This window comes from Microcaecilia unicolor, chromosome 13 (assembly GCF_901765095.1).
Source record: "Microcaecilia unicolor chromosome 13, aMicUni1.1, whole genome shotgun sequence".
Classification (NCBI taxonomy): domain Eukaryota; kingdom Metazoa; phylum Chordata; class Amphibia; order Gymnophiona; family Siphonopidae; genus Microcaecilia; species Microcaecilia unicolor.
Window position 1 is genome coordinate 28,251,744 of NC_044043.1, and position 18,118 is coordinate 28,269,861.

General features: G+C 51.0%; 1 protein-coding gene across 3 annotated transcripts in view; it reads left to right on the plus strand.

The window, feature by feature from the left end:
• The window catches only part of LOC115456675 (tricarboxylate transport protein, mitochondrial-like), a 73,333-nt gene that overhangs the window by 22,603 nt on the left and 32,612 nt on the right, over positions 1-18,118 (plus strand). For all 3 annotated transcript variants that reach the window (XM_030185906.1, XM_030185907.1, XM_030185908.1), the window contains one exon: positions 15,333-15,417. In XM_030185906.1, coding sequence (XP_030041766.1) covers positions 15,333-15,417 — 85 coding nt within the window. The remainder of the gene's footprint in view (positions 1-15,332; positions 15,418-18,118) is intronic.

Here is an 18,118-nt window from a genome sequence, read left to right on the forward strand (position 1 = left end):
CATTCCCTTTCCCGTGGTCTCTGTGGAAGAGCCGAGGGCCGAGATGCTCGAGGTCCTCGACTATCCATCACCACCTAGAGAGTCCTCCACGGTACCGCTGCACAATGTCCTGAAGGAGACGCTGCTCCGGAACTGGGTGCGACCATTAACTAATCCCACCATTCCCAAGAAAGCAGAGTCCCAGTACAGGATCCACTCTGACCCAGAGCTCATGCGGCCCCAGTTGCCCCATGACTCAGCGGTCGTGGATTCTGCTCTCAAGAGGGCACGGAGTTCGAGGGATACCGCCTCGGCGCCCCCGGGGCGGGAGTCTCGCACTCTGGACTCATTTGGGAGGAAGGCCTACCAGTCCTCCATGCTCGTGACCCGCATCCAATCTTACCTGCTCTATATGAGCATCCACATGCGGACCAATGTGCAACAGCTGGCGGACCTGGTCGATAAGCTCCCGCCGGAGCAGTCCAGGCCTTATCAGGAGGTGGTCAGGCAGCTGAAGGCGTGCAGAAAGTTCCTGTCCAGGGGGATTTTTGACACCTGTGACGTGGCATCTCGTGCTGCGGCCCAAGGTATAGTGATGCGCAGGCTCTCATGGCTGCGTGCCTCTGACCTGGACAACCGCACCCAGCAGAGACTGGCTGACGTCCCTTGCCGGGGGGATAACATTTTCGGTGAGAAGGTCGAGCAGATGGTGGACCAACTGCATCAGCGGGAAACCGCTCTCGACAAGCTCTCCCACCGGGCGCCTTCAGCACCCGCCCCCACGGGTGGGCGTTTTTCCCGGGCACGGCAGGCTGCACCCTATTCTTTTGCAAAGCGTAGGTACAACCAGCCGGCCCGAAGGCCTCGTCAGGCACAGGGACAGCCCCAGCGCGCTCGTTCTCGTCAACAGCGTGCGCCTAAGCAGCCCCCTGCGCCTCCACAGCAAAAGCCGGGGACGGGCTTTTGACTGGATCCACGGGAACATAGCCGCCCTACAAGTGTCCGTACCGGACGATCTGCCGGTCGGAGGGAGGTTAAAATTTTTTCACCAAAGGTGGCCTCTCATAACCTCCGACCAGTGGGTTCTCCAAATAGTGCGGTGCGGATACGCCCTGAATTTGGCCTCCCTGCCTCCAAATTGTCCTCCAGGAGCTCAGTCTTTCAGCTCCCATCACAAGCAGGTACTTGCAGAGGAACTCTCCCGCCCTTCTCAGCGCCAATGCGGTCGAGCCCGTACCACCCGGGCAGGAAGGGCAGGGATTCTATTCCAGGTACTTCCTTGTGGAAAAGAAAACAGGGGGGATGCGTCCCATCCTAGACCTGAGAGGCCTGAACAAATTCCTGGTCAAAGAAAAGTTCAGGATGCTTTCCTTGGGCACCCTTCTGCCAATGATTCAGAAAAACGATTGGCTATGTTCCCTGGATTTAAAGGACGCATACACTCACATCCCGATACTGCCAGCTCACAGACAGTATCTCAGATTCCGCCTGGGCGCACGGCACTTTCAGTATTGTGTGCTGCCCTTTGGGCTCGCCTCTGCCCCACGAGTGTTTACAAAGTGCCTCGTGGTGGTAGCGGCCTACCTACGCAAGCTGGGAGTGCACGTGTTCCCATATCTCGACGATTGGCTGGTCAAGAACACCTCGGAGGCAGGAGCCCTCCGGTCCATGCAGTGCACTATTCAACTTCTGGAGCTGCTGGGGTTTGTGATAAATTACCCAAAGTCCCATCTCCAGCCAGCTCAATCTCTGGAATTCATAGGAGCGCTGCTGAATTCCCAGACAGCTCAGGCCTACCTTCCCGAAGCGAGGGCCACCAATCTCTTGGCCCTGGCTTCGCAGACCAGAGCGTCTCAGCAGATCACAGCTCGGCAGATGTTGAGACTTCTGGGTCATATGGCCTCCACAGTTCATGTGACTCCCATGGCTCGTCTTCACATGAGATCTGCTCAATGGACCCTAGCTTCCCAGTGGTTCCAAGCCACCGGGAATCTAGAAGATGTCATCCGCCTCTCCACCAGTTGTCGCACTTCACTGCTCTGGTGGACCATCCGGACCAATTTGACCCTGGGACGTCCATTCCAAATTCCGCAGCCCACGAAAGTGCTGACGACGGATGCATCTCGCCTGGGGTGGGGAGCCCATGTCGATGGGCTCCACACTCAGGGTCTGTGGTCCCTCCAGGAAAAGGATCTGCAGATCAACCTCCTGGAGCTCCGAGCGATCTGGAACGCACTGAAGGCTTTCAGAGATCGGCTGTCCTGTCAAATTATCCAAATTCGGACAGACAATCAGGTTGCAATGTATTACGTCAACAAGCAGGGGGGCACCGGATCTCGCCCCCTGTGCCAGGAGGCCGTCGGGATGTGGCGTTGGGCGTGTCGGTTCGGCATGCTCCTCCAAGCCACATACCTGGCAGGCGTAAACAACAGTCTGGCCGACAGACTGAGCAGAGTCATGCAACCGCACGAGTGGTCGCTCCATGCCAGAGTGGTACGCAAGATCTTCCGAGCGTGGGGCACCCCCTCGGTGGACCTTTTCGCCTCTCAGACCAACCACAAGCTGCCTCTGTTCTGTTCCAGACTTCAGGCACACGGCAGGCTAGCGTCAGATGCCTTTCTCCTTCATTGGGGGACCGGCCTCCTGTATGCTTATCCTCCCATACCTTTGGTGGGGAAGACCTTACTGAAGCTCAAGCAAGACCGCGGCACCATGATTCTGATAGCGCCCTTTTGGCCCCGTCAGATCTGGTTCCCTCTTCTTCTGGAGTTGTCCTCCGAAGAACCGTGGAGATTGGAGTGTTTTCCGACTCTCATTTCGCAGAACGACGGAGCGTTGCTGCACCCCAACCTTCAGTCTCTGGCTCTCACGGCCTGGATGTTGAGGGCGTAGACTTCACTGCGTTGGGTCTGTCTGAGGGTGTCTCCCGGGTCTTGCTTGCCTCTAGGAAGGATTCCACTAAAAAGAGTTATTTTTTCAAGTGGAGGAGGTTTGTCGTGTGGTGTGAGAGCATGGCCCTAGAACCTCGTTCTTGCCCTGCACAGAACCTGCTTGAATACCTTCTGCACTTATCAGAGTCTGGCCTCAAGACCAACTCAGTAAGGAATCACCTTAGTGCGATTAGTGCTTACCATTATCGTGTGGAAGGTAAAGCCATCTCTGGAGAGCCTTTAGTCGTTCGATTCATGAGAGGCTTGCTTTTGTCAAAGCCCCCTATCAAGCCTCCTACTGTGTCATGGGATCTCAACGTCGTCCTCACCCAGCTGATGAAACCTCCTTTTGAGCCACTGAATACCTGCCATCTGAAGTACTTGACCTGGAAGGTCATTTTCTTGGTGGCAGTTACTTCAGCTCGTAGGGTCAGTGAGCTTCAAGCCCTAGTAGCTCATGCTCCATATACTAAATTTCATCACAACAGAGTAGTGCTCCGCACTCACCCAGAGTTCCTGCCGAAGGTGGTGTCGGAGTTCCATCTTAACCAGTCAATTGTCTTGCCAACATTCTTCCCCAGGCCGCATACCCGCCCTGCTGAACGTCAGTTGCACACATTGGACTGCAAGAGAGCATTGGCCTTCTACTTGGAGCGGACACAGCCCAACAGACAGTCCGCCCAATTGTTTATTTCTTTCGACCCTAACAGGCTAGGGGTCGCTGTCGGGAAACGCACCATCTCTAATTGGCTAGCAGATTGCATTTCCTTCACTTACGCCCAGGCTGGGCTGACTCTTGAGGGTCATGTCACGGCTCATAGTGTCAGAGCCATGGCAGCGTCGGTGGCCCACTTGAAGTCAGCCACTATTGAAGAGATCTGCAAGGCTGCGACGTGGTCATCTGTCCACACATTCACATCTCATTACTGCCTCCAGCAGGATACCCGACGCGATAGTCGGTTCGGGCAGTCGGTGCTGCAGAATCTGTTTGGGGTGTAATCCAACTCCACCCTCCAGGACCCGAATTTATTCTGGTCAGGCTGCACTCTCAGTTAGTTGTTCTTCGTAGGTCAATTTCTGTTGTTTCCTCGCCGTTGCGAGGTTCCATTGACCTGGGTTCTTGTTTTGAGTGAGCCTGAGAGCTAGGGATACCCCAGTCGTGAGAACAAGCAGCCTGCTTGTCCTCGGAGAAAGGGTATGATACATACCTGTAGCAGTTGTTCTCCGAGGACAGCAGGCTGATTGTTCTCACCTACCCTCCCTCCTCCCCTTTGGAGTTGTGTTTTATACTTTATTGCTTGTCATTCAACTGGCGGGAGCGGTCGCGCACGGGCGGGAAGACGGCCGCGCATGCGCGGTGGGCGTGCCCTGCGTGCCGACCGTCCCGCGAAGCTTTTTCCGGTTGGTGGGGGCTGCCGCGGACGTCAACCCAGTCGTGAGAACAATCAGCCTGCTGTCCTCGGAGAACAACTGCTACAGGTATGTATCATACCCTGTATTCCATAGGTCATCGAGGTCTGAAGATTCTACAGAGGTATTCACAGCCCCTGGGGGATGGGGAAGAAATCATTGTGGAATTGGCATATCATGGTTAGATTTAGGACCATGTTAGCAGTTCTGGAAGTAGCTGTATGTGGCGCTTTGCGGAGGATCTTTGCCACAGTGACGGGGCCAAATAATATTGGGAGGAGACAAAAAAAAATCCCAAGTGGTTGCAATTGAAGGCTCATAGCACTAGATCCCAGTCTGGGTTTAGTTAATCTAAAAGCTCACGAGCAGGAGGAAATGGCCTAAAAAAACTCTCAATGCTAGAAATGTCCTTTTGAAGTTTAATTTTTTTTTTTTTTAATGGAGCTTATAAAACTGAACTGTTCCTCTTTCTGCTGTTTTTCTTAGTTGTGATTGGAGACATTATCTGCTGGTTGATAAAATATGGTTGTCTTTCTATGAGTAATTCTTAGACGGGTCTCATCATGTTAGACTAAGCCTTAAAAAATGTAGGCTCATTTAAGATAACAGCTGCATGACTAAAAGGAGCAAATTATTTTAACAAACTCTTTTGAGGAACAGTGTTCATTTTATGATTTTTCCAACACAATGAAATATTGGAAAGAGTTTATGCATAAGGGGTCAAATGAAGACAAAAATGGTGATGGAATTCAAGAATGCATAGCACAATCACAGAGGGTCACTATATAGCAAAGGATGGAATCCACTTAAAGCAAAACTTAAATGACCTCATAACTGGAGTGAGTTTTGACAGCAACTTCAGAGGTTGGGAAGTAAAACCAATGCCGGGCAGACTTCTATGGTTTGGGTCCCATAAATGGCAAAAACAGATCAGGAATCGACTTCAACAGCAGCTTCAGAGGTTGGGAAGTAGGACCAGTGCTGGGCAGACGTCTACGATCTGTGCCCCAAAATTAGCATGATTAAGTATACTAGCGTTTAATCGTGAAGAAGTGGAACCTGTGCAGAGTGCCAGATTCAACTCTGGCTTCCTTGTTGGGGCAGATTGGATGGGCCATGCAGGTCTCTGTTGACATTTACTATGTTACTATGTCTGAGCAAAATAATTCTGAAAACTTATTGAAAGAAGACCAAACCTTTAGTGTGTGGGGATGGGGGAATCAGGAAAAGGAGTTAAAAATGTGCCAGGTTGGACAAGGCGTTTGTAGAGAAATAGTCCCCCTTCTTCTCCCCCCCCCCCCCCCCCCCCCCCGGCCAAAAAAAAAAAAAAATTATGCCCTAATGCAGTGCTTCTCAGCCCAGTCCTCAGAGCACACCCAGCATTTCAAGATATTCACAAAGAATAGGCATGAGATTTTCATGCACTGCCTTTTTGGTATGAAAATATATCTCATGCCTATTCATGGATATCCTGAAATCTTGATTGGTTTGGTGTAGGGTTACCATATTTTGTCCCCCAAAAAGGACACATGCCTCGCCCCCTGTCACATTTTCCCCTCCCCCTTGTCACACACCCCGTCACCCCCCTCCCGTTACCTTACTACTGCCCTGGTGGTCTAGTGACCTCTTCAGGGCAGGAAAGAGCCCCCTCTTTCCTGTCCGGAGCGCTGCCCTGCATTCATCCTTACTGTTGCTGACCTCTGTGCTGATTCAAAATGGCCGCCGAGAGTTGAAGTGACCTCGCGAGACTTCAACTCTCGGTGGCCATTTTGAATCGGCGCAGAGATCAGCAACAGGAAGGATGCATGCAGGGCAGTGCTCTGGGCAGGAAAGAGGGGGCTTTTTCCTGCCCCGAAGGCGGAAGAGGCACTAGACCACCAGGGCAGTAGTAAGGGAGGGGAGGGGAGGCTAGCAATCTGCCAGTTTGTATGGATTTCTGGACAAACGGGCAGATTGGCAAAACCCACCCAGTTGCCCGGACATGTCCGGGTAAATCCGGACATACGGTAACCCTAGTTTGGTGTGTCCTGAGGACTATGTTGAGAAGCACTGCCCTAGTGCATTTTTATGGGGAAGCAGTTCTTTCACCTGATGTATAATTACTACTACTAATCATTTCTACAGTGCTACTAGATATACGCAGCGCTGTGTAAATTATATGCAGGTACCTTCTCTGTCCCTAGAGGGCTCACAGTCTAAGTTTTTGTACCTGGGGCAATGGAGGGTTAAATGATTTACGCAAGGTCACAAGGAGCTGCAGGTCGCCAGGATCAAAGCCCGCTGCAATTAGTCTACTCCTCCATATTGATACAATGGAACCTAGCAATTAGGGACTTAAAGGGGTTGGATGTAATTATATTAGCCATGCTTTTTCCCCCAGCACTTTCCTATGCCCTGCTGCCACACCCCTATCTCTGCTAGCCTGAGCTTGTGGTTCAGACCTGTGTTTTGTTTTGTTATTCCTATTCTACTGTGAGACCAAGTGACTGAACTGTGTACCTTTTTAATGTATAGTATATGGTGACACCAAGAGATGTAACAGCGTAGTTTGCTATTTACATAGGAATACAGAGACTGAGAAAATGACAGCAAAGATCATGTGACCTATCCAGCCTGTTCATAATCCTATCTTGTTTCTCTCCTTCTGAGATTATATGCTTTGTCTCATGTTTTCTTGAATTCAGATAATTGTGTTTGCCTTCACCACATCCACCGGGAGGCCATTCCACCCATCCACCACCCTTTTCTGTAAAGATGTTTCTCCGAGGACAAGCAGGCTGCTTGTTCTCACGACTGGGTGACGTCCGCGTCAGCCCCCACCAACCGGAAGAAGCTTCGCGGGCAGTCCGCACGCAGGGCACGCCCACCGCGCATGCGCGGCCGTCTTCCCGCCCGTGCGTGACCGTTCCCGCCAGTTCCTTTTTTTCCGCGACTGGAGAGAGTCGTGCCTTCGCCGCTCTCTCTGCTTTCAGCCCCGGAAAAACCGTCGCGTTTACGCGAACCTTTTTATTTTATTTTATTTCGTTGCCGCGCGCTCCACTTTTCCTTTCTTTAAAAAAAAAAAAAAAAGGAGCACGCGCTCCCATTTTCCCTCGTTTCTAGCGGGGGCGTCGCGTTGCGGCCTAGTGGCCGCACGGTCGATTTCTTTTTTTCGAGGTGTGATTACCGCCACCATTGACGACTTTAACTTTGCCGACGTGATTTTTCCGTCGATGTCCTTGAAGGTCCCGAGTGGATTTAAGAAGTGTGGTCGGTGCGGCCGGCCGATCTCGCAGACCGACACCCACGCTTGGTGCCTCCAGTGCCTCGGGCCGGAGCACAATATCAAGTCGTGTTCCCTGTGTCTCGGTCTCCGGAAACGGACTCAGGTTGCGAGGCAAGTTCTTCGGGACCGTCTTTTTGGAACTTGTGCCGGCCCCTCGACGTCGACCTCGACGGCATCGGTATCGACGGCCGGTTCTTCGGTACCGGTATCGATGCCCGAGAAATCGGCACCGATGGCATCAACCCCAGGAGCACAGGTCCCGTCGGCCTGCCGGTCCTCCGGTGAAGGTAGGGGTGAGAGGCCGCATGGGCAATCGGCCCCGGTCACTCCCTCGGCCCATGGCCCTCGGGACCGAACCCTGTCGGACCCGGTTCCTCGTGACCGAGGGGGATCGACCTCCTCCTCCTCCTCTGCTCCACCTGGCGCCGATGACGGGCATCGGAAAAAATCAAAAAAGCACAGTCATCGGTCGCCCTCGATGCACCAGGGTTCCGGTGCCGGCAAGGAGTCGACGCCGAAGCGTCCTCGTCGAGAGGAGAGATCCCCTTCGGTTGTGGAGGTACCGCCGCGTCAGGGTCCCAGCACTTCGGTGCCGTCTCCTGGACCCGAGCAGCTTCTGGCACCGACACGTCTTTCCCGGCAGCGGGCCTGGACGAGTGCCTCCGAGCCATCCTTCCGGGGATCCTGGAAGGGCTGATGCGCCAGGCTGTGCCGGCGCCGGGGGTGCTTGCGCCCTCGGCGCCGTTGACTGTGGCGCCGGCGAGCTCTAGCCCGGTGCCGAGGCCGTCGACACCACCGCCGTTTGCGGCGCCGGTCTCGACCGCCACGCAGGTGGAGTCCTCGTCGACGTCGATGGAGGGAGCTTCGTCCCCGCCGGTGCGGGAGTCCACCGCTCGACGACACCGAGGCCTCGGTGCCTCGACGTCGAGCCGGGCCCGGTTAAGGACTCAGCTACATGAGCTTATGTCCGATACCGAGGAAGAGGCCTCGTGGGGGGAAGAGGAGGACCCCAGATATTTCTCCTCAGAGGAGTCTGCGGGCCTCCCCTCTGACCCACGCCTTCACCGGAGAGGAAACTCTCACCCCCGGAGAGCCTCTCTTTTGCCTCCTTTGTCAGGGATATGTCTATCTGCATTCCCTTCCCCGTGGTCTCTGTGGATGAGCCGAGGGACTGAGATGCTCGAGGTCCTCGACTATCCATCACCACCTAGAGAGTCCTCCACGGTGCCGTTGCACAATGTCCTCAAAGAGACACTGCTTCGGAACTGGATGAGACCGCTATCTAATCCCATCATCCCCAAGAAAGCGGAATCCCAGTACAGAATCCACTCTGACCCAGAGTTAATGCGGCCCCAATTGCCCCATGACTCGGCGGTCGTGGATTCTGCTCTCAAGAGGGCACGGAGTTCGACGGATACCGTCTTGGCGCCCCCGGGGCGGGAGTCTCGCACTCTGGACTCGTTTGGGAGGAAGGCCTACCAATCCTCCATGCTCGTGACCCGCATCCAGTCATACCAGCTCTATACGAGCATCCACATGCGGAACAATGTGAAGCAACTGGCGGACCTGGTCGATAAGCTCCCGCCGGAGCAGTCCAGGCCTTATCAGGAGGTGGTCAGGCAGCTGAAGGCGTGCAGAAAGTTCCTGTCCAGGGGTATCTATGACACCTGTGACGTGGCATCTCGTGCTGCGGCCCAAGGTATAGTGATGCGCAGGCTCTCATGGCTGCGTGCCTCTGACCTGGACAACCGCACCCAGCAGAGACTGGCCGACGTCCCTTGCCGGGGGGATAATATTTTTGGTGAGAAGGTCGAGCAGCTGGTGGACCAACTGCATCAGCGGGAAACCGCCCTCGACAAGCTCTCCCACCGGGCGCCTTCAGCATCCACCTCAGCAGGTGGACGTTTTTCCCGGGCCCGGCAGGCTGCACCCTATTCTTTTGCAAAGCGTAGGTACACCCAGCCGGCCCGAAGGCCTCATCAGGCACAGGGACAGCCCCAGCGCGCTCGTTCTCGTCAACAGCGTGCGCCTAAGCAGCCCCCTGCGCCTCCACAGCAAAAGCCGGGGACGGGCTTTTGACTGGATCCACGGGAACATAGCCGCCCTCAAAGTGTCCGTACCGGATGATCTGCCGGTCGGGGGGAGGTTAAAATTTTTTCACCAAAGGTGGCCTCTCATAACCTCCGACCAGTGGGTTCTCCAAATAGTGCGGTGCGGATACGCCCTGAATTTGGCCTCCCTGCCACCAAATTGTCCTCCGGGAGCTCAATCCTTCAGCTCCCATCACAAGCAGGTACTTGCAGAGGAACTCTCCGCCCTTCTCAGCGCCAATGCGGTCGAGCCCGTACCACCCGGGCAGGAAGGGCAGGGATTCTATTCCAGGTACTTCCTTGTGGAAAAGAAAACAGGGGGGATGCGTCCCATCCTAGACCTGAGAGGCCTGAACAAATTCCTGGTCAAAGAAAAGTTCAGGATGCTTTCCTTGGGCACCCTTCTGCCAATGATTCAGAAAGACGATTGGCTATGTTCCCTGGATTTAAAGGACGCATACACTCACATCCCGATACTGCCAGCTCACAGACAGTATCTCAGATTCCGCCTGGGCGCACGGCACTTTCAGTATTATGTGCTGCCCTTTGGGCTCGCCTCTGCCCCACGAGTGTTTACAAAGTGCCTCGTGGTGGTGGCGGCGTATCTACGCAAGCTGGGAGTGCACGTGTTCCCATATCTCGACGATTGGCTGGTCAAGAACACCTCGGAGGCAGGAGCCCTCCGGTCCATGCAGTGCACTATTCAACTCCTGGAGCTGCTGGGGTTTGTGATAAATTACCCAAAGTCCCATCTCCAGCCAACCCAGTCTCTGGAATTCATAGGAGCTCTGCTGAATACCCAGACGGCTCAGGCCTTCCTTCCCGAAGCGAGGGCCAACAACCTCCTGTCCCTTGCTTCGCGGACCAGAGCGTCTCAGCAGGTCACAGCTCGGCAGATGTTGAGACTTCTGGGTCATATGGCCTCCACAGTTCATGTGACTCCCATGGCTCGTCTTCACATGAGATCTGCTCAATGGACCCTAGCTTCCCAGTGGTTCCAAGCCACCGGGAATCTAGAAGATGTCATCCGCCTCTCCACCAGTTGCCGCACTTCACTGCTCTGGTGGACCATTCGGACCAATTTGACCCTGGGACGTCCATTCCAAATTCCGCAGCCCACGAAAGTGTTGACGACGGATGCATCTCGCCTGGGGTGGGGAGCTCATGTCGATGGGCTCCACACCCAGGGCCTGTGGTCCCTCCAGGAAAAGGATCTGCAGATCAACCTCCTGGAGCTCCGAGCGATCTGGAAAGCACTGAAGGCTTTCAGAGATCGGCTGTCCTGCCAAATTATCCAAATTCGGACAGACAATCAGGTTGCAATGTATTACACCAACAAGCAGGGGGCCGTCGGGATGTGGAGTTGGGCCTGCCGGTTCGGCATGCTTCTCCAAGCCACATACCTGGCAGGCGTAAACAACAGTCTGGCCGACAGACTGAGCAGAGTCATGCAACCGCACGAGTGGTCGCTTCATTCCAGAGTGGTACGCAAGATCTTCCGAGAGTGGGGCACCCCCTCGGTGGACCTTTTCGCCTCTCAGACCAACCACAAGCTGCCTCTGTTCTGTTCCAGACTACAGGCACACGGCAGGCTAGCGTCGGATGCCTTTCTCCTCCATTGGGGAACCGGCCTCCTGTATGCTTATCCTCCCATACCTTTGGTGGGGAAGACCTTACTGAAGCTCAAGCAAGACCACGGCACCATGATCCTGATAGCGCCCTTTTGGCCCCGTCAGATCTGGTTCCCTCTTCTTCTGGAGTTGTCCTCAGAAGAACCGTGGAGATTGGAGTGTTTTCCGACTCTCATCTCGCAGAACGACGGAGCGTTGCTGCACCCCAACCTTCAGTCCCTGGCTCTCATGGCCTGGATGTTGAGGGCGTAGACTTCACTGCGTTGGGTCTGTCTGAGGGTGTCTCCCGTGTCTTGCTTGCCTCTAGGAAGGATTCCACTAAAGAGTTACTTTTTCAAGTGGAGGAGGTTTGTCGTTTGGTGTGAGAGCAAGGCCCTAGAACCTCGTTCTTGCCCTGCACAGAACCTGCTTGAATACCTTCTGCACTTGTCAGAGTCTGGCCTCAAGACCAACTCGGTAAGGAATCACCTTAGTGCGATTAGTGCTTACCATTACTGTGTGGAAGGTAAAGCCATCTCTGGAGAGCCTTTAGTCGTTCGATTCATGAGAGGCTTGCTTTTGTCAAAGCCCCCTATCAAGCCTCCTACAGTGTCATGGGATCTCAACGTCGTCCTCGCCCAGCTGATGAAACCTCCTTTTCAGCCACTGAATACCTGCCATCTGAAGTACTTGACCTGGAAGGTCATTTTCTTGGTGGCAGTTACTTCAGCTCGTAGGGTCCATATACCAAATTTCATCACAACAGAGTAGTGCTCCGCACCCACCCAAAGTTCCTGCCGAAGGTGGTGTCGGAGTTCCATCTTAACCAGTCAATTGTCTTGCCAACATTCTTTCCCAGGCCGCATACCCGCCCTGCTGAAGGTCAGTTGCACACATTGGACTGCAAGAGAGCATTGGCCTTCTACTTGGAGCGGACACAGCCCCACAGACAGTCCGCCCAATTGTTTGTTTCTTTCGACCCTAACAGGCTAGGGGTCGATGTCGGGAAACGCACCATCTCCAATTGGCTAGCAGATTGCATTTCCTTCACTTACGCCCAGGCTGGGCTGGCTCTTGAGGGTCATGTCACGGCTCATAGTGTTAGAGCCATGGCAGCGTCAGTGGCCCACTTGAAGTCAGCCACTATTGAAGAGATTTGCAAGGCTGCGACGTGGTCATCTGTCCACACATTCACATCACATTACTGCCTCCAGCAGGATACCCGACGCGACAGTCGGTTCGGGCAGTCGGTGCTGCAGAATCTGTTTGGGGTGTAAATCCAACTCCACCCTCCAGGACCCGAATTTATTCTGGTCAGGCTGCACTCTCAGTTAGTTGTTCTTCGTAGGTCAATTTTTGTTATGCCCTCACCGTTGCGAGGTTCAATTGACCTGGGTTCTTGTTTTGAGTGAGCCTGAGAGCTAGGGATACCCCAGTCGTGAGAACAAGCAGCCTGCTTGTCCTCGGAGAAAGTGAATGATACATACCTGTAGCAGGTGTTCTCCAAGGACAGCAGGCTGATTGTTCTCACCTACCCTCCCTCCTCCCCTTTGGAGTTGCGTTTTCATCTTTTTTGCTTGTCATTCAACTGGCGGGAACGGTCACGCACGGGCGGGAAGACGGCCGCGCATGCACGGTGGGCATGCCCTGCGTGCGGACCGCCCGCGAAGCTTCTTCCGGTTGGTGGGGGCTGACGCGGACGTCACCCAGTCGTGAGAACAATCAGCCTGCTGTCCTCGGAGAACACCTGCTACAGGTATGTATCATTCACTATTTCCTTAGATTATTCCTGTCTATCCCCCTTTTCATCCCATGCCCCTCTCATTCCAGCTCTTCCTTTCAGTTGAAAGAGACTTGCCTCTTGTGCATTTATGCCATAGCAATATTTAAATGTCTCTGTCATATTTCCCCTCCCTTGCCTTTCTTCCAGTGTATACATATTGGAATCTTTAAGGTGTGATATTGGGACATCATATGCGATAGGCTTGGTAAGAAATTGCCAGCTGCTGTGGTTGTGATTCTAGTGTTCAGTGTAACCTACACAAAGTAGCAGGTGTGGCTCTGGCCGCCTTGCTAGGTAGGAGTGGCCCAGTGCTTAGAGCACCGGTCTTGCAATCCAGAGGTGGCCGGTTCAAATCCCACTGCTGCTCCTTGTGATCTTGGGCAAGTCACTTGACCCTCCATTGCCTCAGGTACAAACTTAGATTGTGAACCCTCCTGGGACAGAGAAATATCCAGTGTACCTGAATGTAACTAACCTTGAGCTACTACTGAAAAAAGGTGTGAGCAAAATCTAAATAAATATTTGAGATTCTACATGGAATGAATGTTGCTATTCCACTAGCAACATTCCATGTAAAAGCCTGCCCTTAGCAGATCAGCAATGCGACTGTGCAGGCTTCCGTTTCTGTGAGTCTGACGTCCTGCACATACGTGCAGGACGTCAGACTCACAGAAACAGAAGCCTGCGCGGCCGCGTTGCTGATCTGCAAGGGCAGGCTTCTACATGGAATGTTGCTAGTGGAGGAGTAGCCTAGCGGTTAGAGCACGTGGTCTTGAAATCCAGAGGTGGCCAGTTCAAATCCCACTACTGCTCCTTGTGATCTTGGGCAAGTCATTTAACCCTCCATTGCCTCAGGTACAAACTTAGATTGTGAGCCCTCCTGGGACAGAGAAATATCCAGTGTACCTGAATGTAACTAACCTTGAGCTACTACTGAAAAAAGGTGTGAGCAAATAAATAGATAAATAAAATAGGCAGGCTGGATGGACCAGGAAGGTCTTTATCTGCTGTTTTATTTTATTTCATTATTTGGTTTACTGTGTCCCTATATGCTTTCAGTTGAAGACTAACCAATTTTAGTAGGCTTCCTCTGGACCGAATCCATCCTGTTGATTATATTTTGAAGGTACAGTACTCAAATGAGGTCTCACCAGAGACTTATAGAGAGGCATTATCACCTCCTTTTTCCTGCTGGCCATTCCTCTCCCTAGGCTCCCAAGCATCCTTCTGGCCTTTGTCATCGTGTTTGGCCACCTTAGGAGCATCAGATATGATCACACCCAAGGTTTGCTCTTCTTTGGGCATGATTGTATCTCATGACTTTAAGGTGGCCAAATCATTAGAAAAGATGACGGAGAAGGGAGCATATGGAGAACAATAGCCAGCAGGGAAATGGAGGTTGTTGGTGTGAATGCCTGTTAGTGTATATTCATTTGAAACATGGTCAATGACATTTCCCATGTCTGTTTTTTAGCCTGAAATGTAAAGCACTCATTTGAAAGAAGCCATTTTCTGTCCACCATTACCTGAAAAAATATATATATTACAAAAATCAAAAATTCCTGTAAATGACATAGAAACTAAACAAACTGACATTTTTTGGACTGCACACCCCTAATACTGTGGCCTCGATCATAGTAGTTAAATTGCACTCTCAGATTTCCAAGATATATTTTTACTATCTGATGTTAAAATATTTTAGCCCACTTGGTTTCAGTCTAGTATTCTTTTCAAACTAATGAATGTTTGAGTACTATGCAGTTCTATCTATCCCTCTTGCCTTCCCCTTCCAGCTCTCCCTCTCCCTCAGGCCTGGAAAGAATTTCATAAATTATGCTCTGCGTACTTTTCCTACTTGTTTACAAGAGCAATTCATACTTAAGTTCCCATTTGAAAAAGATCAACTGACAGCCATTTTTGAAGATGGTTTATCAGGCAGGTGCTGTGTAATAAATCCTTGTTTTAACAGGAGCTTGTTGCAGGCTCACAGGAGCTATAGTTGGCTCTAGCTTTCCTGTATCTTGTGCCAACTTCTCTTTCCTCCCAAGGCCTGTCTTGTCAGCACCATGGAGGGGTGGGGCGGGGGGAAAATATGAACCAAGTGTTTGAAAGCTGGGGTCAGTCTTGGCAGACAACAGCTAAATCTTGTAGGCTTACTTAACTATTGAGACTGCTAATCTAAACCTCAGCCTAATGTTGTTCTTTGTTTGTGAAGGACCTTTCCCGGCATAATTAGATTTAAAACTGTGTTAATTTAATCTGTAGGTGAAGTTTATTCATGATCAGTGCTCTTCTGTTCCAAAATATCGAGGGTTCTTTCATGGTGTTCGTGAGATTGTGCGAGAACAAGGTACAGTATAGTGCAATAGAATGTCTTTATTGTACGTGTCTTACAGCTTACTTTTTCCATCTAGAGTGCAATTTTCAAAGCCAGTCCCACGGGTAAAGTAATGCTTTTACTGACAAAATAAGGCTAGATGAAAAAAATCCCATCCTGCATATAGGCAAAACTACATGTATTACATAAACACATTGAGCGGAGGTGTTGTAGGGAAGGGATTGCAATAACATAGGTTTTTGTATTTTCAAAGTACTTGTTGCTTGGTTAGAAAAAATGTCCACAGAAAAGGCACGTGCTGAGTACATTTTCTCTGTACATCTTTATACTTTTTTAGACATATTTGTATAATATAGTTTGTATATATAACCATGCTTTTTTTTAATGTTTAACATCAAATATTTGTAACTCTGGGCAAGTCACTTAACCCTCCATTGCCCCAGGTACAAATAAGTACCTGTATACAATCTGTAAGCTGCATTGAGCCTGCCATGAGTGGGAAAGCGCGGGGTACAAATGTAACAACAACAACAAAAAAAAAAAGTCCCACCCATTCAGGGCTCAGGCCCACCCAACAGTAGCACACGTTTAATGGTAGCTGGTGGGATCCCAAGCTCGGCCAGCTGAAGACTTTCTCCTGATGGTAATGAAAACGCTACTCTCCACGATACCAGCACCTGCGCATGGTGCTGCAGACTGCCAAGGTGGAAAGAAGCATTTTCCACCATCTGAGATTTTTTGGGTGGTGATTGGGGGGGGTGGGGGAGAGAACACTTGGTGCCTACCCACTTCTTGCCTAGGCCCACCCAAAATCTGTTGTCTGGCTACGCCCCTGGGAGAAGGACGTATGTGATGAGTAGACCATTTGTCCTGAGGCAGGGTCTGCAATAGGCTCTCCATATCGCTCCAGGTTAAAAGTTGGTATTTTTAATTTTCTTTTTTTTTTTATATTGTTTATTTATACATTTTTCAATATCAACCAACTTCAATGTTCATAACATACAGAACCATTTTGTGTTGTAATAACTTTGCATATTGTACAGAAACATTGAAAATAAAGAGTATCTAACAGCGTCAGCTATTGTCTCTTAATAAACCATAAACTTATTTCCCCCCTTCCCTCCCCTTCCCCCCCAACCCTATGTCTGTGTGTGTATCGGAACTGTCGCTATATGCTTGGAGGCCCATGTGATATACGAGTCCCATATCTTATGATATTGGGCGATTTGCCCAGTACGTATTGCTGTAAGCTTAGACATCAATTGAATGGACCTTAATTTATTTATAACCCCGGACAGATCTGGTAAGTGTGATTGTTTCCACCATGCCGCCAGGACCATTTTTCCGGATGCAAACACCTGTGTAGCAAACCTGTGAATGTGGTTTTTGAATCCTGGCGGCTTGAGGTGTAGTAGACATGTATATGGTGTCATTGGGTATTGTGTCCCTGTTACCTGGTTAATAAAATCCCCTATCTTTCCCCAATATTTTTGTGCCTGATTACACGCCCACCATATGTGGTACATATCTCCTACCTCTCCGCATTGCCGCCAACACAAAGCTGAACCTGAACGATATATGGTTGCCAAGCGGCTGGGAGTGTAGTACCAACTATATAGAATCTTATGTCCGTTTTCGATTAATGAACTGGAAATTGATACTCTCAGGAGAGATTTAAAGGCCTGTGCCCATTGTTTAGGTTCAAGGGGTGCACCCATTGCCAATTCCCATTTTCTTGTGTAGTATTCTACTGGCTGGGACCAGGCAAGCAGGGCCTTATATATCCTTGAGATACAACCTCGTTCCCCTCCGCCCACCATCCCCTTTTCTAGCATTGTTTCAGCTAAGCTCAACTCCTCCCCTGCGTCCCGGCAGATAAAATCTCGTACCTGATAGTATTGAAACACTTGGAGAGGTGAGAGCCCATGTTCCCGGTGCAGTACCCGGAAAGAAGGAATCTGCCCCTCTTCGGACATTTGACCCAGTGTACATAATCCCATGACCTCCCACTCCTCGTACGTTTTATCAATTGCTCCCGGTCCAAACTGAGGTGTGAATCTAAGGAATGCATGTTTAAAGTACTTCCTCTCCGAGAAGAATTTCTCCCTAATCTTGTACCATGTATTCAGTGGCCATCGAATCAGGGGAGGACTGTCTTTTAGTACCCTTTTCAGTTGTTGCTTTTGTAGCCAAGGTATAGCCCTAAGTGGAAATGGTTCCAGCCAACTCTGTTCAATGCGTTCCCATATCTTTCCCTTATTTTGCATCCAGATCGCTAAGATTCTTAAATGGGCCGCCTGATAATATTCACGGAATGCTGGAACTCCCATCCCCCCCTTATCTTTTAATTGGCATAACACCTCCCTTCTAACCCGGGGTGGTCTCTTCCTCCAGATAAAGGAAAATATTTTTCTTTGCAGACCCCGAAAGAAATCTTCAGGAATATCAATTGGTAAGGCCATAAATAGATACAGAAGTTTTGGTAGAATCATCATTTTGATAGCGCTAATCCTTCCTACCCAAGATAATGTTAGGCCCTCCCATTTTTCCAACTCCCGAAACAGTTCTATTGCTTTTGGCGGGAAATTACTTTTGTAAATTTCCTCTATATTTCGAGGTATATTCACCCCCAAATATTTGACCTGTTTCTGTGCCCATCTGTATGGAAATTGGGCCTTCAGTTGATCTAATTGTGTATCTTTTATGTTTATGT